This window comes from Cuculus canorus, chromosome 3 (assembly GCF_017976375.1).
Source record: "Cuculus canorus isolate bCucCan1 chromosome 3, bCucCan1.pri, whole genome shotgun sequence".
Lineage (NCBI taxonomy): Eukaryota > Metazoa > Chordata > Aves > Cuculiformes > Cuculidae > Cuculus > Cuculus canorus.
The window spans coordinates 42,376,510-42,398,961 of record NC_071403.1 but is presented as its reverse complement, the minus strand read 5'-3'; the positions used below and the strand labels follow the sequence as shown (position 1 = coordinate 42,398,961).

Sequence of the window (22,452 nt, the reverse complement as noted above, 5' to 3'; positions counted from 1 at the left end):
AAACCACAACTCGAACAGAATAACTTCATTTTAAAAGTGATTCCCTGTCGTTTGGGGCTTTCAAGGGCCAGCACGACTTCTCGTGGACCATGACTTTTCCAATTGCGGTGCTTTGTTATTTTCTCTTTCCACCCAGGTTTACAGGGGGGCTGGGGAACATTCCTTCAAAAACACTTTCCTGCTCTTCATTTTCCTGCTGAAATGGTGGCGGAGTTGGTGCTCGCGGAGGGGAGGTGGATACAGCCTCTCTTACTGGTGTTACTGGGGACCGCATGGCCAGACCGGCCGGGGGATCGTGGCACCGGGGACACAGGCGGCGTTCCGAGCTCTGCTTTTGGAGCTGTTTCAGTGCAAATCACACTGGAGGGTCCTCGTTTTCCACTTACAGAGCAAAAAATAACTTTCCCGACAGGGCATCTCCCGCTTAGCCATCCGTCCGCGGCACCGCGCTCCCACAGTAAGCGAAGAAGCGGCTGGGAGGGCTGGCGAGCGCTCTTCTGCCGCCGGGTTCTCTCCCACGGGCTTCTTCCAGCGGAGTTAAGAGAAGCCCCTGTGGGAAGGGAGGCGTCCCCAGCGAGCAGCGGGGGAGCCCCATCCACCCTCTCCTCTCCCAAACCGTCCTGTGATTCTGGGAGTCTGTGGTTCTATGATTCTGTGATCCAGGAGTCTATGATTCTGTGATTCGATGATTCTGTGATTCCAGGAGTCTGTGGTACTGTGGTTCTACAATTTTACGATTCCGTGATTCTACAATTCTAGGATTCTACAAGCGTGTGAATATGTGATTCTGCAATTCTGCGATTCCGTGATTCTCCGATTCCCTGATTCCCTGACGCTCTTCCCCGCCAGGAGGACTCTCGCCCCCCACCACGACCCCCGGCAGGTGCTGCTGGCGGGGCGGTCCCGGCCCCGAGGGCGGCGCGGGGGGGGGCGCGGTGCCCCGCCGGGAGCCGCCCGCAGCGGGGGCGGGGTGTCGGGGGGGCAGCCCGCTTCCCCCCTACCCACCCCCCCCCGGCTTTTCCCCGCGCACAGACACATCCCCGCACACACCCTCCAGCCCGGGCAGTCGCGGAGGCGCGGGCGGCCGCCGGTGCGCGGCGGGGAGGATGCGGCGGCTGCGCCCGTGGGCGCTGGTGCTGGGGGGGATGCTGTGCGCGGCCGCGGCCGCGGGGCCGCCGCGGAGCTACCCGCACAGCGCGGTGCTGGACGGCGCGGCCGCCTACCGCCTGCTCTGGGGCCGCCGCGGCAGCGCCCTCGCCCTCCGGCTCGAGGTGCGCACCCGCGGCTACGTGGGCTTCGGGCTCTCGGACAGCGGCGGCATGGCCTCGGCGGACATCGTGGTGGGGGGCGTGGAGAGGGGGCAGCCCTACCTGCAGGTAACCCGCGGCTCTTTCCCCTCGCCCGCTCCTGTCCCGCGTCCCGGGCCCTTTTGTTTCTTGCTGCTTTTCTTTTTTTTTTCTTTTCTACTCTTTCTTTCTTTCTTTCTTTCTTTCTTTCTTTCTTTCTTTCTTTCTTTCTCTCGTTATCTTTCTTGTTTTTCTTTCTCTCTTTCTCTTTCTTTTTTTCCTCTCTTTCTCTTTCTCTCTCCCTTTCTGCTGTTTCTCCCCTTCTCTCTTTCTGCTGTTTCTCTCTTTTCTGCTCTTTCTCTCTTTCTTTTCTGTTGTTTCTTTCTTTGCTCCTGTTTCTTTCTCGGGATGTCCGTCCTTCCCTGCCCCTGTTTCTTTCGCAGCCTCCTCGCCTCTCATCTCCGTACTTCTTTGCTTCTTCCTCCCAGCTTTTCGGTTATCCCTATTATTCCGCGTTCCTCTCCCTTCGGAGGAGCTATTCCTTTTCGGTCAGCTCCCTGCCAGCATTCCCTCTAAACTTCTACATGGGTTTCGTCAAAGGTGTCAGGTTTCCTTCCTCTTTATCCAGAAAATGTAACAGCCCTTTTCTCTGTGCGAGGAGGCTCTCTCCCTGCTGTCCCCCTGAGCCTGGACCCGAGGAGGAGGGACGGGGGATGTCACAGTCTCTCCCGGCGAGGTGCGGCACTGTCCTCCTCCAAGTGCCGTAACTCATCGGTGCAACCAACAAGTGGCGGAGTTTGGCCGTCCTGGTGCTGCCCGAGCCTCCTCTTTGTCGTCCCACCGGCGTGAGGGCGCGATCCCATCAGCTTCTCAACCTGCTGACGTCCTCGTCTGCTGGGGCACTCCAGGTGTTGCTCCTGGCCTTGGTGTTCCTTCTCTGCTCACCTGGAAGTGGTTTGACCCAGATATTGAAAAGGACTTGCAGAGTAACCTCTGGGGCTCCTGGTGTTTGTTCTTGGTCCGGTGAAGCAACCTCAGAGGAACCTATCTGGATGGGCAGAATTGTCTTAGATACGTTTCCGTAGTTGTCTAGTTAACGCCAGGACTACGGCTGGGAACAGGAGTGTGGGACACGGGCTCCACTGGTGCTTCCAGCAAAGCATCCCCTCCAAAAGGCACTGGTGGCTGGTGGGGTAGGAACCACAGGAGAAGAAGGGACCCACACATTCAGTCCTGTCTCAGTGACCTGAGATCCATCCTGGAGGAGTTGTTGTGGGAGTGGGGGAGCAGGGGCAGCTCATCCCCGGGTGTATGGAAGGGGAATCAGACCTGGCATTTCGACTTGTCACCCGAGTTGCCTGAGTAATAGCTTTAAGAGAGGCAATTCAAGAGCCGTGTAACACCCAGTTGTTAGAGCAGGTCTAGGAGAAGTTGTGTCTTTTTAATCGTGTCAGAGCTAGTTGATCTTTGAAGCTGCTGCTTAAATTTTGCAAGATTTTGCTTTAACAATATGGATTTTTACCAACATGTTGTCATAAGAAAACTAAATAATATGCCCCCCCTACTATTTTTATAAAATCAACCTTTTTCCAGACAAGGGGAACTTTTTACATAAATATTTCCTTTCCTCCCCTCTAGTACTTCACTATGTGAGGTTTAAGCTAGTATTTGCTTTATCTAATTTCAGTTGGATGATTTTCAGAATATTTTTTCTTCATATTTCAAAATTAAGATACTTTTAAAAAATAACCTCAGTCTAAATAAATCATTAATACTATCACCCCCACCTCCCTTCTGGTTTCAAGCAATGACCTTTAAGGCTTCCAGAATGTAAGGCTTCCCGGAGCCTTAAGTTTCAGAAGATACACCTATTAGCCATTAACAGAAACACAAAATTTGTGCTTGGTTATCTCATAGATCCTGTTTGGGTAAAGCAAACCCTTTAGAAAGGAATCCAAAGCTAGGGTAAAGACATCTGGTGATGGAGGATCCATGACTTCCCTTGATAGTTTGTGACAATGGTGAGTCTCGCTGTTCCCGATTGACAGTATTATTTTGTCTGGGTTCAGATTCCAGCTATGTATTTTCTCAACTGTATTGAAAAGCCTGCTCCCTCCTTCTCCTCCATAAAGTTACATATATGTTGTAACCGAGTCACTCCTCAGTTTTCTTTTGTTTAAAAAAACCATTGAGCTCTTCAAGCTCCCCACTGCAGGACATTTCCCCCCAGCACTCAAAGCACTTTTTTTTGGTTCTTCTCAGCACCTCTCACAGGTTTTCAGCATCCTTCATAAATGACCCCATAGAAATTCCCTTCTTTTTCCAAAGATTTTATTCACTGGCATCCCATGACAACTGCAACCCAAATAGAAGGGCAAAGAACTGCAGGAAGCGCTTCCTGTTACAGAACACCTGGTACTTTTCCCGAAATGCTAATTTAGCACCTAAACATCTGCTATGCTTGGTGCTGTGAGTTATTTTGTTGCACTTCTGAGTGGTGAGGCACAGAAGAAACACTTCCATCTGTTAGTCTTGCTTGCAACCTGAGGTTTTCTCCATCCCCATTTATTCTTCAGTTCTAGGCAGCAAGGGTTTAAACTGGAATGAGATCTTTTAAAAAGTTGGTCAGTTAAAATATTCCTGTAGTTGCACCAACAAGGAAAGGCCAGAAACAACGGCAATAAAGAAACAGAATTTGTGCAAAGGTGTTTTTTTTTTCTGACCAGTCCACAAGGATTGCCATAAAATGAAAAACTTGTTCTAGAATGCTATTTCAATAATATCTAATTCTTCCCTTTACTGGACACACAAATGCAATTAATATTTTAAAAACAAGTTCTGTGTTAAGTGTATATCACCCTCATTTACATTATTTACTACTAAAAAAGAATTTTTCATAGATAGTACCGTTGAAAGTATGTGGTTTTATGCCTAGCTGTGCTCTATAAAATATGTACACCCTGTAATGAAAGAACGTATTTTTCTTTTTGGTTTTAGAAACATGTTTTTCTTCCATGATCATCAGTCGGAAAATGTGCATCGTGGTCTGAACTCTTAAAAGGGTCATTTTTTGGTTTCTTTGAAAGTTTTGAGGTGCTTGTTAGTGACTTGATTTTCAGAAGATGTTCTGAAACACCTTTAGAGCCTTTCAAGTGGGCATTGAAACTGCTAGTCTCTTAGGAGAATTTAGCCTCTTTTTCCCCCTTAAATTCTCTGCTCCTTTAAAAATAGAAAGTGTTCTCAGAGGGAAGAGTCCTCTTCTGGGAGCAAACATAAATGTAGTTAGAGTACAGCCATCAGTGAAGGTAAAAGTAGATACGCCTTAGTCTGAAAGATTGGTGTATTGAGGTAGAGGAAAACTTCCACATGATTTTCAGAGAACAGAGAAAACATTTTCTCTGGCATTTATTCTTTGTCCCCTCACAGCAAGTAGATGCTATTCCAACTGTCAGCAGGCAGTGTTTTCCTTGAAAAAATCTAGTGATTCAGTGTTCTGGATATCTGAGATTGGTTTTTACTTTCACAGTTTCTAGTTGTATCCTGAGCTTGAGTGTAGTGAGTTATTTGTTTTGGTTTGCTTTTCCATATTTGAGCTGTATTTAAGCTAAAAGGGAATCTGGCATAAATCAAGGCTAAAATGATTTGGAAGTCTGAGGTTTAGTTCTCTCTAAATATATCAAGGTGAAAAGTGTTTCGATGTCATGAGAGAAGAACAAACCTTCATGTTGTACCAGGGTAGCTTTTTGGAGAGCATTGAACAACTGGAGAATTATATGTTTACTATCCTAACATTTGAGAAGTTCTGTATTTAGAATGGGAACCCAGACATATATTGGGAGGATGTAGAGGACATAGCATGAATATATATATACTTAGATGCATAGCTTTACTGTACTGTTATAAGGGACACACCTCTACCAAGGAGAGTGAGAAAAAGAGGGACGTCAGTGAAAAAATGATCCTCACATGTTACTGAGAGCCCTGTGGTGACGGAGCAGCTTCTTATGTGGGGTTTGTGCAAGTGCGTTTGAGAACAGGCAGAAGATACCAGTGGGACCTGGTGCTGGAAAGCTGGGAGCTGCCTTTTTCTGTACAGGGAGGGGATGGACTTGGAAGGAGAGTTCATGCTTAGCATTATATTACCTTGAAGTATTTCTGTGGTCACTTGTTACTCTCCATAAAAATTCTTGGGGCAGCCTTAGCTTCTGCATCTAGTGTCCCTTCCCCCTCCCCGCCTCCCCTTTTTAAAAATGCTTTTCTTTTGTGCTTATGAATTGACACAGCATGCATTTTCATGCTAGACCCATGCCTTTTCCTTGGTCTCCACCCCTGTCTGGAACTGTGCATCCCCACCCACAGCACGTAGCTGCTGAGAGCTCAGTTTTGGGGAGGGTAATCCTCCTCGATGAATGCCTATTTTGTGCAAGTTATACAAGAGGATTGCATTGTTAGAATCTTCTGTTGAACTTGCACAAAAATAGCCCCTACTCAGGGTGAATGGGGACCGTGTGTCACTAAAAAGTACTTTATTATTCATTACAGCGTTGCTTGTTAACTGTCACCCAAACTAAAGAATATGTGTTATCAAATATATCCTGTAGAATTAGCTTAATTGCTCATAGGGAAGTACTTGGAAGAGATTTTAAAGGACAGAAAATAGTAAGCATTTTCTGTACTTAACGATATTCTGCTTTTAAGTGCACTCATGCCAACTACAACAAAAGAAGTGTTTAGAAAACAACTTGAAAGGCACCAAGAGAGAGATGCAAAGCAAGTGCCACAGTGACATATCTCAGTTGGTGCTTTGTTGGAGGTATTTCATGCCTTTGGGTGCTGCAGCAAAATCTCCAGATGACTAATGAGTCCCTCTTGTCTTCGATGTGGGTAGTAAAGAGACACTCCAGTGTACATCTCCACTGGTTGGGTGCTTTGTAGTTCCCTTTCAGACGTACAATGGTTAGGACAAGGAAGCAACAGTTGGTGAACAAAAGATGAGCAGAATTATGTAGCCCTTGTATTTTTCAGCCTTTTGAGGGCTGTTTTGCAAGGGCTTTTTGTGCCTCATGGTTTTTTTTTCCCCTTTTCCTTGGGATTTTGGGAACACCGAGAAAATGAATTTTTCTTACAGCTACCCAAAAATAAGTACCTGGAAATGTAGCCACTGTGATTGACTGCGAAGGTTTAAAATAATGGGGTACTGATTTAATTCTCAATGTAAATACATATCTTACAAGTAGGAGAGGGAAAAGGGGAAATTTTCTAAAGCAAGTATAAGCACTTTGGGAACAGGTATCGCTAATAGATGGAGTTGAAAATCCCTGAAGAGTTTTTAAAACTTCCTTGTAATTGAAGTAATTAAAGTAATTAAAACAAGAAAACTTGTACTGGTTAAATGTGGCTCCTGTGTAAGGAATGTTTCTTGTGATAAAGTACGATTGTGAGATTGGATCATGCAGTATCTCCTACTTGAGGTTTTCTTTCCCTTAAAACACATTGCTACATGTTTTGTCTAGTCTGTGTTAAGACAGCCTTTAATCTAGCTTGATGCCTTCTGATATAACTGGAATATTACCTCTTAAATCAACATTTTTTCTTGAGGTGAAGACTCGGATAGGTCCTTGGGACTCTGTTGCACAGTTAAATTATCCATGCCAATAAGCAATGTCATATTTCAACTTCTAACCACCCGTGCTTCTTACCTCTTTGTTTCTTAAGTAAGAGAGCTCTCCACATTTCAGTGTTTTCAGTTTGTGTGTGGAGAAAATGATAGTTTTATATCTCCCAGGAATGCCACAGAAATGCCTTGGGCAGCATTTAACTAGATATAAGAAATACACCAAAGTGTATTCAGATAACTCACGGTTTGAATGAGGAAAGATGTGTGTCTAAGTAAATAATTGTGTTTCATATGTAAAAAGCACACACCCTCTTTTTGCAAAGAAAATATATGTACATGTACACACACATGTATTACCTGTTTCTGTAATACATGAGGCAAATGTGTGTCTTTGGGTATGTGTATGTCTGCATTTTAAATGCAGACACACCCACAACTATTTGTTACAGAACAAAATTTTATGTCCTTGTTAAAGTTAGTAGTGTACCTGAAGTAAATAACCCACACTTACTCCAGTGTAGTTCAGATGGTTTAATTGAAATTGTACCAGGAACTGTGCAGTTTCTCAGAGCTGCCTGCCTGAGGCTTCCTAGCAAAAACCGAATCACACCATGCTAATCTGTAGTGTAAGTAAAAAAATTAAATAAATCAGTCAATTAATTACAAACAGACTGCTCATAGGGTAGCAACTGAGCTTATTGATACCAGTTACTTTAGAAACTTCTTGCAACTGCTTGATTCCTGTTGCTGCCCTTTCTGTGGGTATTTTTTCATTTGAACCAATCCCAAGACGGGATCAGTCAGCTGGAATGCTCTGAAGGTGTTCTTATACAGAGCAGTGATATTTCAGACTCCTTGTTTTGTGTTAGTTTTCTGTGGGTGGGCTCTGTTTTTCCCTAACATAAGAGCATATTAAGATCTTTGCCTAAAACTCAGGCTGAAATTTATTTGAGATTGCAAAAAAGTTTGGTTTACTTATTTGTAAACTCATGTTCTGTTTGCTTCTTGGCAAATACAATGTAAAACCAGATTCTTTTTGGTGGTAACATCCAGTGTGTGCTGGAACTGTGAGCAGCAGGATTCCATCTAAATAGAATACAACAATAAAAAAGAGAAATGTTAACCACAGTTGGCTTTTTTTTTTTTTTTAAATGCGGAAAGGCATAGTTTGGTGCTTATTTCAAACAAATGTTTTAGTTGATCGTTTTGCACACTGTAGCAATTTATCCATCCTTTATATTCTCATATAGATCATCTCCTTCACAGCTTTCATCTTGGTTACAGCTTCCTGATTCTTTTTGCCAGACTTGTCTTCAGCCTTGGTCTTAGATATAAGACCAAGGGGTTAGTTTGGGGATGTTCAAAACTCCGTGAGTTGGCCACAGACTATGAGTGAGGACTAGTTGCAACACAGCTTGATTTTGCTTCACTTTGCCTTCCTGGCTTGTCCCTTGACTTGCTTATAAGTATTAAATCACTGGTGAAATGGCAGTGATCTCCCAGTTAGAGAAGAACAGCGTGTATAAATCATGTCCGCAGAGCTGCTCGCAAGCTGAGCCTGCAAGGCGATTGGTGGATGGGACCACAGCTTGAGAGTTATTTTATACTGCTTGAAGTTGAAAGGTGCTGTATATTATTTAGGATGGCAAATGGATATAATAAACAAAACAACCCTGTACATTGTAAAGATGTGGGGAGGGAGTCCCATAAACACCTGTTCAAGTCTGCGATGACAGCTGCTGCTGCTTTCAGGGTCAGGCTTCCATCTGCAGCTGTGCTTACATTCTCAAAGGATAAACCAGTCTCTTTTCATATTTTCATAATATTTTCATAATTTTCATAATTAAGAAATTATTCTCTCTGACTGTGTGTAGAGCAGCAATCAGAAACCATATATGCCACAATTATTATTTTTTTTTTTTTTAAGAAAGAGAGACATTAATGGGATCTGAAAAACAGTATGACACGGTCAGCTTCACATCTGGAAAAGGACATAAAATAACTTGTGCTGTCAGGAGGATTTTTCCTTTTCCATATGTTGTTTCAAATTCTGGTTAATGTGAGGGAGCAGATACCTAATTTTTTGACTGGTCGCACAACTTAGTCCGGAGTTTTAAATGCTAGTTTATGCAATATAATCAAAGAGAGAGCAGAAACTTTGAATGAATGTTTCAAATGTGAACAGTTTACATAAGTACATTTTGAAGAATAACATCGCTGTTACACATCATGACTTACAACACTTTTGAAACTTTGTTTATACACTTACTATTTAAATAAACTGTTCTCACTAGAAAAAATATAGTAATTTTACTATTTTTTGTGTAACTGCTTGCACTTCTGTAAAACTGATCTGAAACTTGGCAACTTTATCTTCATTTAATGTATGATATATAGTTTTGTGTGTATAGGAAACTAAAGAATTTGGATGCAAGTGCCAAATCAGTGCATAAATCCGTATTTTCATATTTCTACTGTGAATGTTTCAGAAATTCAATTTTAAGGGCTTGATAATTATTGCAGGTAATTGCTGGGATGCGATGGAATTCATGTGACTTGTGCCACTATAATCTGCCTTGTAAAAGACAGAGGTTTTCTAGCTAACTGTATGGGATCACAAAACCAAATCTGTGTAAAAGAGGTCACTGTGTTAGAGCCTTTTCCTAGCTGGTGGGAAGGATAAGCTATTTTAATATGACATCTCAGACCATCTGTGATAGGTATCAAAGCACCATAATTCTGTTGATGAAGATGTTACTGTCACGTCTCTACAGAATTGAGTGAAACTTGTGAATTTAGGTGAATTCTGTCTTATAGTAGATTGACCCTGGGAGAGTTTTGAACCATATTTAGATATCCTTAGTTCAGCTGAAGCCCAGATGCCTAACATCCCCTCTCTGGCCTCCAGTGGATTCATCCTCTGTGCTGTCCTTTGGCCTTCTAAGTCACTTTTCAAAGGCCTTCAGAGGTACCCAGCTTTCTCCTTTGACTAGACACAAGGACCTAAATGGAGAGTAGGCTGTCCAAATGTGATGGGTTTGACTGCATTTATGTCATAGGAGCATGATTTTCATTTATTCATATTTTGCTACTATGAAAGGAAGCATGAGATGTATAAAAATACATATCTACAGTTAACTTTTTCTTACTTTTCCAGGATGCTGCTGAAAAGGATGTAGCATCGCATTTTGTCAATGTGTCTTCATTTTTGCTAACCTCTTTTTATTCATTACATTGTGTACACAAACACATCTTACAGGCTTTTAAGCTCCAGTTAGTACTTTGAGTAGAGTCTACATAGTTTGACTTAAATCCCTGTCAACAGAAAGAAATCGGTATGTTTCCTTGGCAATGCACCCTTGTTTTGTTTTCAAACTGGTAAACAAACTGTTTCATGTGAGATGTTGAGCAATTAGATTCTGAGCTGTGCAGAAATTTTTTTTGTTGTACTATTTGATTCTATTTTTGTGATGAAATTCTGGATAGTTTTCAACAAAAGAAATAGAAGTAGTAATAAAGGCAGTTCATTACCTCGAAATAGCTCTTGGCAAGTATACTCACACTCGACTCCTGTAGAGTAGTCCCACTGCGCTCAGTGGAGATGTAGGACTTAGGGGATAAATGGACATGACATAGATTGGCATCCCATGTATTCTCAGCAGCCTGATATTCAAGGGCTGTTTCAAGGTGGCATGTATTGGGCAGAAAGAGTTAGCAGAGACAAGGAATTCATTACTTCACAGAAATTTTCACAGGGGAAAGATTATCGTTAGTCAGACAAGCATCTGCCCACAAAATAAAGTGAGTCATGGAGTGAGGTGCTGTTCAGCATCGTCATCAGGGATAGGCAGTGAGCACCTGGGCAGGAAGTGCTGCAAGCCCCCAGTCCAGGTCTCCCAACTCAGCTCTCTTCCCATGGGAAGCAGCGTTGATCCTCTCCTGGGGCCTGGGCTTTGGGACCACCTTTCCCAAAACATTTGCCAGCAGCCACAAAATGAGCCCCTCACAGTGAGCTGTAGCTATGACCTGTCTTTGACTGTGCTCCAGGCAAATAAAATAATTACAATTACAATGGCATTATCAAGGCACATCTGAGCTAATACTTTAATTGCACAACTTCTTTAAGTTATTTTTGCATTCTTCCTGCAGGCTTATGAGAGTCAGGGCTATATCACAAGAGATTTTTTTTTGGTTACAGCTGTGTCCGCTAGACTTGTTAAGAGATGGTGAAGTTCACCAAGAAAACGTTGGACTGTACACAGCTAACTTTGTTTCACATTTCTGAGCTTTTCTTTACATTGGTTTCAGGTAAAGACTTCCAATATGTTTGCGTGAGGAAAAGTTATTACTGGATTTTTGTTCCTCAGTAGTGAAATGTATTGGTGCTTATTCTAATACAAGGGTACATTTCTCCAATCTCATATAAACTTTCAGCAAAGATATCACACCTTGATAAAAGCTGATGTTTATGAGGTTACATTTCTTTTACAGACAAGTCCTTACTATTTCTAAGATGGAAGCAGAGATTCCATAGTGGATTGTTTTCAGAGCAGGGATGGTATTGTGTATAGACACACATTGCCTCTTTCCAAGATCTGATGCAAGGTTAGAATGGAATGTTTTGATCTCATAAAGTGCCCATCTTCAAGTACCATCCCAGAACAGGCTGATTATTTCCACCTGGAAAAGCAAATCCAGAATTTTTTCTCTAAACAAACATAATTCATCTGTTGCCTTTCTTCTGGCACACATTTTCATGTCCCAGTCCCCTCTTTTGCGCTTTTTGATGATTGTTTTTCCACACATGTATTCTTTCACGTACGTATTTGTTTGTAGTCATGAAAAGTGCTGACAGGAAGTGAAGGATTCTTTGCAGTACCTTTGAAAATTTTTGAAATTTATACTTGTTCTGGAATTGAAAACATCCAAACTATTGCGGTAGTTTGGACAAGACAGAAAACCTGAATATTTTCATCCTGATAAAAGTAGTCATCTTTTTACCATTTTCTTCCTTAAAACTGTATAATCACTGAGATAATTTTATACAAATTTTTATCCAAATTAACATACTTCAATAACTATTTGGGCATGTAGTTATTCATACATCTATAAAAGGCTGACCAGCTTGTGAACTCTGACTGATGTGCTTGTGGTCTCTCACATAAGCACAACTTTCTAGGGTGGGGTTAAATTTAAGATTACAGCTCCTAAGTGATCATTTAGTATGTTAGTAAGGTATCAGCTACTTTTAAAATACTTGGACATAAAATTTTACAATTTTTCAGCTTGATTACCTCTACTTTAACAAAGGGGAAAGCTAGTAATCTCTCTAAAAGTGAATGGAGGTCCAAATAGCTAAAGAAGTAATTGCCTTCCAGGAACAGCCAGTGCTGGGTTATTCCGCAAGGTTGCCACACAATTTATGGTATCTGCCTGTAGCCCGTCTGACATAAGAAATAGACCTGCTGGTTAGAAGACCCTCGCCTCATGACAAACTGGGCAGAAATAGTCTAAACCTTAAAGGAGGGCGAGCAAAGGAGGTGCATCTGAGGTGGTGGCAAGACATTTCCAGGTGGCTAGAGTGGAAGGGGAGGGAAGGCTGGGTCCCAGCTGTGGGGCTGCAGGAATTCAGGGTGAGGAGGTTAATGACCCAGCATTGCTACAGCCGCTCCTCCATTGTAGTGTGCCTCTGCTGAACTCCAGACAGGGAGCGTCTTTCTTACAAACAGCCGTGTTCTCTTCTCCCCCTCTCCAAACCCTAACCCCAGCCCGGCACCTTTTGTATGAACTGAGCACTTTTCGTGCTAGTTAAGCTGTGAGGTTTCTGGTTCAAATCAATGTTCATTCAAAAGGTTTGCTTTATGTGGGGGAAAAAAAAAAGAAAGAAAAGGTTTGGAAAAGAGGGAATGACAATATTGTTGATGTGAATTTTTAAGTGAAAATTGTTCTCGCTGTAATTTCCTTTGAACTTCATTACACCTCAGTCATGATAAATTAGGCTTCTATGTTGCTGAGTATAGCTGATAGTTCTGCAGTTATGTATAGGCAACCTGTTGTTAGAATGCTCAAGACATTCTTTTAGATGCTCATCAAGGAGACTTGCTTTCTTGAAGGTTTTTAATTAAGAAAGTGTTCAGTGCCACCTCAGATTTATAATTTGATAAAAAACTATGATGCTTGCGCATTTTACATAAAGGCGTGTTTTAAGGGGCTTTAGTTCTGGACATAAAGTTTCATTTTTATTTTAATATTCATTTTTAATAATAGGATACTTTTTATTTTCAACAGGATTACTTTACAGATGAAAATAGAGTACTAAAAAAGGACCCTCAACAGGATTACCATCTGGAATATGCCATGGAAAACAGCACACATACAATATTGGCTTTTAGCAGAGAACTACACACTTGTGATACAAATGACAAAAGCATAACGGTAAGAGGCCCGGTGTATATGTAGATAGATGAAGTAATTAACAGAGGCCAAATGTATACATAGTTATGAAGCTGATTATTAAAATATCACATTAGTAAGGAGAGAATTAGAGAATCAGAGAAACTCACTTTTCAAAACATCTGTTTGGTCAACTTTACCAAAATATTTCTGCTAGTTTTGTTAAGGTCTTACACTTTAATTTTGTTCTTCTACTTTAATGCAAAATGTTCTTTAATTTCTAACACACTAAGGATCCTGAACACAGGAATGAAACAGATACCTCTGGGCTATCAGATCTCATATCCAGTTACCATCATTCAAGAGACTCCAACTTGAGAAACGCTTCTTTTAGGTTTTACACTAACTTATAACTGATCTTAAAAATAGACTTTTAAAAGTTTGAAGCATATATATTTAAATTATATTTCTGATTTTATTTCTTTATTCGAAATTACCAAGTCGAAAAATTTGATGATAAAACTCTTTCCATGGTGAAATACTTTTAATAGTAAATTCTGCTGTTGCTCTAGGAACTACTATGCTGTCTTGTAAGCATAATTTAAAATTATGTGAAATTTATGACTTCTGTATTGGAAATGACAGATAGGTTAGAGAGATTTGCAGGGCTTTCTATGCTTTGACGTTTTTACTACTCATTTTAGGAGAATAGTAGTTTAGTACTATTTTCATTATGTATGTTTTCAAAATATAGACAATAATAACAGCATGAGGAGCTGAAAAATGCAGGAAGAAAACACACAGCTGTATAAACCACCAGATTTTCAGGCAGTCAATGGACCTATGTTTTTTTCATCCGCTCTAAATTCTCAGTAGAATTTAACATTCTGGGACAGGTCATGATTTATTAGTCTACTTTGTCTCAAGGGTGATTATTGCAATTTGAGAATAGTTTACAGATAATTGACCTGTGCTGTGGCTGTAGATTGATTTTTAAGATGTAAATCTGTTCTGTAATTGGTTATCTATCCTCCCTTGCAAGTGAGGACAGCAGTTCACAGAAGGTATTCACATCTTTACAGTGCTGAGCCTGGAAAATATTTTTTTGGGAAACCTTCTGATTGTCCAAATAAGTAACATCTCTAGAAAAAAATGTTTCATGCATTTGGTTGGTTGTCTCTTTATGAGTCTGTTCTGCTATTTGCAGATATGATTTAAAGTCACGGTATTAATGAAGGAATCTATCAGAGAGATTCAACTTCTGCATATTCTCAATTAATCCTACAGCTGTAAAACATTATTAATTTTAAAGGCAAAATTGTCAGTAGGTGACTGCTCCTCTGATATACATTGTCACTGTTCAAACACAGCAACACCTACAACGTACCTGTTATAGGAAGTGTGTGAACTATGTAAGGAAAATATTGTTCCTATTTCTTATGGACTTTTTTTGTTGTTTTGTTTTGATTTGGTTTGGGTTTTTTTTCCTTCAGGAGAGCACGGTCCGGGTAATATGGGCTTACCACCACAAAGATATGGGAGAGGCAGGTCAAAATTACCATGGGTCTAATCGTGGTACAAAGAGTCTACGTTTACTGAATCCTGAGAAAGAAGAAGTCTCGTCTGCCTCTTTGCCGTACTTTGATTTGACAAACAAAGACGTAAGTTACTCCGGTTTTTGGGTTTGTGTGCAGATAGGGATAAGGTGGCAGCCAAAGTTCTAGGCTTGCGCAACAGGGTGGTGTGACTTCTGTAATATTGTGTTCTTGCCCTTTTAATTAAGACAGGTGCCTGTACCAGACAAGGATACAACTTATTGGTGCCAAATGTTTAAGATTCCAGTTCAGCATGAAAAGCATCATGTGACGAAGGTGAGTGATTCTGAGCAGATTTTGAGGAGCTAAATAATAATTACTTTTCAAATAAATTCTTGGACTTTCCGAATTTATTTCACTTATTATGGAGTGAAAACAAGACCTCTTGTCTGTCTTCTCAAGCATGCTTCAAATGTGTGCATATATGTGGCTGGGATCTGATTCTGGTGTGTCCTGGCACATGCAGTGCTAGAGCTTGCTTGCTTGTTTCCTTTCTTCCTTCTCTTCTCTCTCCCTTAAGAAAATGAGGTTGAAAATTATTTCTGTCTGTAAATATTTCTGGCAAAGACTAAGTGAAATTATCTGAAAGTGTGTTCCATTGTGTTTCTACTTTTATATAGGAAGTTAACGAATTTCTTTTAACAGAGAATAATTTTAGATTAAAAAATAATTAAATGGTAAAATCTGTTCAAACAAAGAGTTAGATTCTTGTTTGATTCCAATCACTACTCTTGTGATGACCGCAGTGGTGTTATGTCATTTTACACCATGTGAGCACAGACTCCATTATATTTGGCTGTGTAAAAGCCAGATTTTATGAAAAAAGAGATGTATATTTTAGTTCATTAATTGAAGTAATGAAAAGGTGTAAACATCTACACAAGGTTCAGTGGGATCCAGTGTGATTTCAAAACGCACATGCATAAACCTGTTTTCCTCTAATGCGTGTTCTAACTTCTCTTTCAGTTTGGAACTGAAAGCTTATGAATGCTTGGGGAAACATGGTTGTCGCATTCCTTCCCAGGAGCAATATACTGGAGACCTCCTAAAATAACAGCTTATTATTATTGTTCTAAACTGCTTAAGATAGCACAGTGAGATAACTCTGGCCCTCAATGTAACCTCTCTTTGAACTCATGAATGCTCTTAAGTATACAATTATATTCCATTTTTTTGGATTATTGTCAGCTATATTTCTCCAGTGCTTTCCATGAGACTGAAATGTTAAATTAACTCAGAGATTTTAACATGTGCTCTCCAGTGTGTCTGAGTAATACCTATAGTTACTCCAAAATATTGTAGATTTCCACACTTTATCAGCATGAAGAATTGCAAGGTCCAAATTTCTGCTTTGAGGTACATGATCTTTAATCACATTTGAAATTTGTGACAGCTACTTTCACAGCTGTGTATGAAAGGCAGAATTTGCTTGTAGTACAGTATATGTGTCAGGATTCCTAGCTTTCTGCTTTCAAGTTAAAAAGCTTCAAAATAGAGGTATCAGAATGATGCTTTCCATGTTAAGCTTGCTGAAAGTTGTAGATGCATGCTGTTCTGCTAAAAATATCTCTGGACTTATTTATTATTTATATTTTATTAATTGATTTTTAAATGTTTTTCCTGGCTGCTCATATGGTTACTCATTTTTTAAAAGAAATTGTGGTTGATTGAAGCTATAACATGATTTTAGCTCATAAATACATTCACTGATTTTTCAGAATAGTTTTATATCTATCATTTATTTTTACAGTAATATGTAAAGACTGTTATAATTTTAGAATTCGCATTATGAAATCAGCAGGTTACGTTTTGAATATAATGTTAAGAATTAAAGTAGAACCCTCAGCAGTTTTCCACCTTCAGAACAGAAAATAAGTTTCATCTTACTACTTAATAAATACACAGAGATAGAAAAATAATTACAGAAAGAGAAAGGAATTATGTAGGAATGTTTCTTCAGCATTTGTTTTCAGGGGCACAACTTATGTTTTCATATGTGTACCTTCTGTAGATGACACATAAAGGGTTGTTCTGGAATTTTATCTAGGCACTCTTGTAAACTGATTCAACATTTCCTAAAGCCTACTGAAACACAAAGGATGGGGCTTATGGCTACTCAGGAGGATATTAGCTATGTAAACAAAGATTGAATTTCACAAAGGAAAGGACAGAGGAATCCTTTGGCCTTATCAAACTGTCAGTGTTAGTTAAATACTTACATAGATGTTGATTCTGTGGCACCATTTTCATACAAACCTACAGGTCTCATCTTTACAGTCAGAAAAGTTGAGAAAATGGGAAAAATTTGTCTCTGATACACTTCAGTCTACTTCAGTAGTGTACATGTGAGCTGTGGCCATTTCTGTTGTATTGTATGATTTTGTGGAGCACTGAAGTGCAGCTAGGCCTTTGTTGGATGGTGTGCGCCATCCACACCTTAGAATTCTATGCTTAGTTGTATGTGTATATCTGCCAGTGACTTGGAGTCTCAAGTGGATGCAACAGCCACAATAAGGTATTTTTTTCATGCTTTTCAGCCGTTCTCTGCCATTCCTTCTTGAAAATTGCTCAGAAAATTTAATAATAATCTATTCTCTAAAACATCACTTTCATCAGGAAAGCACGATGTTTTAAGCGAGGAAACTGTCTGTGAAAAAATTAGACCTATCATTAAAGGCAGAGGCCATGACTTAATCATCTTTGTTTCACAAATGCCAGGTTCTGAATTCACATTTCAAATCAGAAGGAATTTTTTAACTTCCCTTGACCACGCATTATTTTAAAAAAGAGTAGTTAAATGCTGTCAGGCAGAACGTATTCAAAGCACTTACAAAAATATTTTGTAAATGCAATCTAGTGGTGAGACAGCTGGGTAAGTGATAACACTTGGTCTTAGGGTATGTCTACAACAGTGTTTTCATTTGGATGAAAATCACGCTTTTGAAGTGAATCCTCAAGCTATTCTTGCTCACTTGAGCATGGGTACTGCCGTGGGGTAGTCTTCAGTCTCACGAACTGAATTCCTTTGGGTGAAACTCAGCAGGAGGATGTGCACCAGGAGCTCAACAGAAGTCCTCCAGATGGAAATGGCTGGTTGGTCCATGGGACCATACTGTCACATGTACAAATGCAACATTTCTGTATCATGCTGGATAAGTGTGGATGTCAGGACCACATCTGTTTCCTCTTTTGTGCTTTTTATTCCAAACTGAATGAATCCTTGGGCCATGAGAAACTGTTTTGTCTCAATATACTACCTTTGCCTTCCAAGTAGCTCAGGCATGGTCTTCCACCTGATTACTCACGTGATCAAGCTGTTCATTTGAAGTGAATCAAAGGGCTTGTTTGGGTAGCAATTGGAAGGGGTGGGTTTTTCTGTTAGCACAAGGTAAAGAAATGACTAGCATAAGAGATCTCAACATCAGTCAGAGGTAAATTATGTAAGAGCTTCTGTCTTTTCTTTCTCTTTACATAGTATTCATGCTACTTTCCAAGGACATCAGGTCATGAGAAACAATATTTTCATTGACTGTTCTTGATCAAGCTGCACTACATGACATGTAAATTGTACAAGAGATAAGATTGCAATCTTGCATTCTTCTCATAGGTAGTATAAGGAAATAGATAAGCAATTTCTCCTTATGCTACATTTACCAATGGAAAACAGAGCTTCCCTGTGATGATGGGCACCCAGCCATGGTTAGGACTTCTCTATTTAATCTTCCTTTGTTTCATGTCTCTTGCAACTTCTTCCCTAGGGAAGAGTTTGTGTTTTCCTACACACCTTTTGTTCCAATGTCTTCTCTGGTGCCTCCAGGAACTCCTGGAGAGAGAACTCATAACAACATTATGGCTGCTAGGAAATAAAACAAAATAAGGTGATTTCTCAATAGCTGAGCATTCCAGTGACCAGAGTTACCCATATGACCAATTCTAGGCATTGAGCTGGTTTTGTAACTCTGGCAGAGTACAGTACTCCTCAGCTTCAAGCTGCCTACTGGGCTGAATGTTGGCTGCTTGAAACTTTTTTTAACTTCTGCAGGGTTTCCGTCCCGTGTGTTTTTTTGCTAGCAGAACCAATTATTAGGTTAATAAATGAATTTTGAAAATAACAACAGGCAGAAGAGATGAAAGGGATTGCTTGGAGGCAATAGCAGGCAACCATTTTTCTTTAAATCAGCTGCTCTGTAGTGGTCCTGGAGTGGTGGGTGAGTGCACATCACTGCCTGTCTGCAAAATCCTCCTGCAGCTATATGTGCATTGGCCTGTTTTGCTTCTTTGAGCTTCAGGCTGTAGTATGTGCCTCAGGCTTACTACCCTACAGGGATTTTTACTTTTCCCACATATGGAAGTTCGCTGGGAGCTTTCTCAGAAGTAGTTTTTTTGAAAAAAAGCATTCCACTTAATATTCCAGACTTACCAGAGATGGGTACAAGGTTATTTCTTGCTAGGATTTACAGTGCTCTGTAAATATAGTTATTTCAACTGGTCCTGAATATGCCTCTTACTGGCATCTCTAAAGAAAATTCTCTAGTTTCACTGACTCCACCTGACGAAGGACTTTTGTTTCAGTAGGACCTCTTGGAGGGACGGAGAGGCTTTCTAGTAGAGCAGACGCATAGGCGTGTCCATGCACCAGCGTCTGCATGAAAAGGTTTCTGTCTCCTTGTTGAAGCCACACTGAGGGCATCTTCTCAGGTGTAGAGAGCTCTAGCAAGCAGTCACTCTTGTGCTGGGGCTGGGAGTAGGGGCTTGCAGAGTGAGACGTGCTTGCCCAGAGGAGCATGTGCTGAAGAGGGGAGTCTGGGCAGCACCCTCCCTCTTGTAAATCACCTTTTTTAAAAGTCTTTTTCTTATTACTCTTTCATATTTTTTTAAAGAAATCTTATTCAGTGGCAGCACACTGAAGCTTCTGAGATCCTTTAATTCTCATACCATTGAGATGTCTGATTTTCATACTTCTCAACATGAAAGCATGTCTGTGCTGACACACTTCCCTCTATTTTGACAGTTTGTAAGACTATATGTTAGTGATTGTTCTGCCTGTTTGCTGAATTTAGTTTTTGCTTATTGTGAGCTGGTGTCATGCAGATGTTTGCTAGCAGAATGGAAGTGAAAATTTGTTTCGTATTCATGAGAAATACCTCCCTGTATTTTGATAAATACAGCTTTTGCTGTATTTTAAAAACTTGTTTTTACTGTTCTTTCTACTGTGGTTCTACAGCATTTTTATTACTGTCTTCAGCTTAGCTTTCCATACACCATCTCTTCTGTTTGTTTAATTTCATTGTATTGCGTATTGTTGTAACTATCTGCTAAAGATTCATTACTTCGGCTTCACACTATCCGCTGGTCTCCTGTGTGCTCCTCTGCTGTTTTTTTCTGACCCAATTATATGGCCTTTACTCTTTCTAGATTTTCTGTTAATGCTCTATACCTGTGGTCTCCCGCTACTCCTGACAAATCTTTTAAAGCTGTGTGTAAACTTCTGAAAATATACAGTATATACTGGTGAAGGATCGGCATGTGTATTCTACAGGTGCCCCATAATCAAGTTGCATGAAGCTTTTTAGCTTCAGTGTATAACATGTCTATGCTAGTTTCAGCACTCCATAAATTTTCCTTCTTCGTTTTCTTAATTTCTTTGAAATATACTGTGTTTTCCTCAGGGAAGGTAGTTCCCTAGGCTTCAGTAGTAACAATACTGTAGACAAAAACATGTCAGACATCGAATTTCATTTTTAAGAGCAGGAAAAACAGTTTATGTAAAATAAGAAATACGGTTGGGTAGGAGGGTCATTTAGCTCTATCTACACGTCTTTTCTCTAAGAATTACTCATTTTCCTATAGTTCCAGACCTTCTAGGTTTTTTTGAAACTAATATAGTCAGAGAAATACAGCCAGAAAAGCCTCAGTGTGGCGGTACTTCAAATTCTATAAGAGAACACTTTTAATGGGATGCTCAGTTTTAAAGGGCATTTTGTAAGCTTTTTAATGTTTGGATGCCTGTATAAAAAGCAAACAGGTTTACCAATGCAGAAATGGGGAAGAAGCCCCATGCTGGGGGCATCTCTTAAGTGCACCTCATGCATACTAAATTAAACTTAGACAACATATTAAAGACAGTAAATGTCCAAGCACAAAGATGGGCTTCCTCTCATCATACTTGACCTATCTACAGGTCTGAGCCAGCTACTTAAATGACCTTACAGTGGCAAAAATAGCTGTTTGTATCACCATAGAGGAGGTGTCTGAAATACATGAGCTCAAGAATCCCCTGTGTAGTTCAGTCTCTTTCTCCATTGACTGAAGAAAGAACCCAGATAAAGAGCCTATATTAGATATGTAGCCCTTAGGTGGTTGAATCAGGGTATATGCATCTCACCAAAATGGTCAGGGGACAGCAGAAATTCTGATAGGAGCAAAAATTGCAAAATAAACTTTTGTTTTTTAAAAAAATGGATTTTTCTCAGCCATAACCCCATGTATTTTTTTGACTCTGAACTTATGATGTGGCTAGTGAAAACAGACCAAGCATATCACCAGAAAATATATTATTTAGCATTAACAGAGCAGTGTTACATTTGGCATATTTTTATATAAGCACCGAAGCACATTGTTAATCTCCTTAGAAAAGGGAGCCTCTTTTCGATTAAAGAAAGGCCTGTCTTGGAGCACACCAGCAGCTGCTAGCTAATCTTCATTTTCAGTTTCAGAGCAATCTCTGATAAGGAAGTAAAAACTCCAAAAAAACTTGTTGCCAAGGGTAACTCTGCTTTTTGACAGTGGAATGCTTTAGTAATACTAAAGACCCCAGTGTGAAAATACAAAGGGACTCCAGTTTAAGAGACTGATTGATTGAAAGCCAAAAGGGCAGCCTGTAGCCTTCAGTACCTAAATGAGGGCACTGATTTTTAACTTGAGTGATACCAGACAGTAACTGCTTGTTGTTCTCTAGCTTGAACTTCTAGGTTTTGCTAAATGTGATAACTCTAGCAAATTGCATCATGCAGGCTGACACAATCAAATGGTTTGTATTTTCCTGTATGTTTCCCTGCAAAGCAATTTCAGCCTCAATAAATTAGATTGGCAACTAAATGATCGTCCTACGCTGCAGAGTTTGCAAGCTATCTGCCCTTTGATCTGGAGGGCTGTCTTTTCAATGCAAGCCTGAATTGGCTCATTAGGCTTTGCAATGTTAAAGAATCATATAACTGAACTGGCTGAAAATTAAAAGTGTCCCAAGCAACTGTCTCAGGAGAAAACACAAATACTGTCTTCTCTCATAATCTGCTAAATTATTTCATATCTAAAATGATTTCATATCTTATTTCATGTGACCACAAATTTTAATGTCACACCAAAGTTTGTATTTCTTAGTGGAACTTAGTCTTCTTTAGTTTCCCTGGTATATCTTTAAAATAAGAATACTTAAACTGTGCACCTGTTGCTGCATAGTTATTCCATACTTGGTATGCAAACATGGTTCCTCTCATGTCATTTGTATGGAGAAGAAATTTCGTTTCTGAGGTAACTCTGCAGTACTGACCTCTCTCTCTGC

At 40.2% G+C, this 22,452-nt stretch overlaps 1 protein-coding gene across 1 annotated transcript in view; it reads left to right on the top strand.

The window, feature by feature from the left end:
- Positions 1–1,011: 1,011 nt before the first annotated feature.
- MOXD1 (monooxygenase DBH like 1) overlaps positions 1,012–22,452 on the top strand; it is a 50,045-nt gene continuing 28,604 nt past the window's right edge. Inside the window, exons 1-4 of the mRNA XM_054063970.1 lie at positions 1,012–1,376; positions 13,192–13,338; positions 14,790–14,957; positions 15,084–15,167. Coding sequence (XP_053919945.1) covers positions 1,107–1,376; positions 13,192–13,338; positions 14,790–14,957; positions 15,084–15,167 — 669 coding nt within the window. The 5' untranslated portion in view covers positions 1,012–1,106. The remainder of the gene's footprint in view (positions 1,377–13,191; positions 13,339–14,789; positions 14,958–15,083; positions 15,168–22,452) is intronic.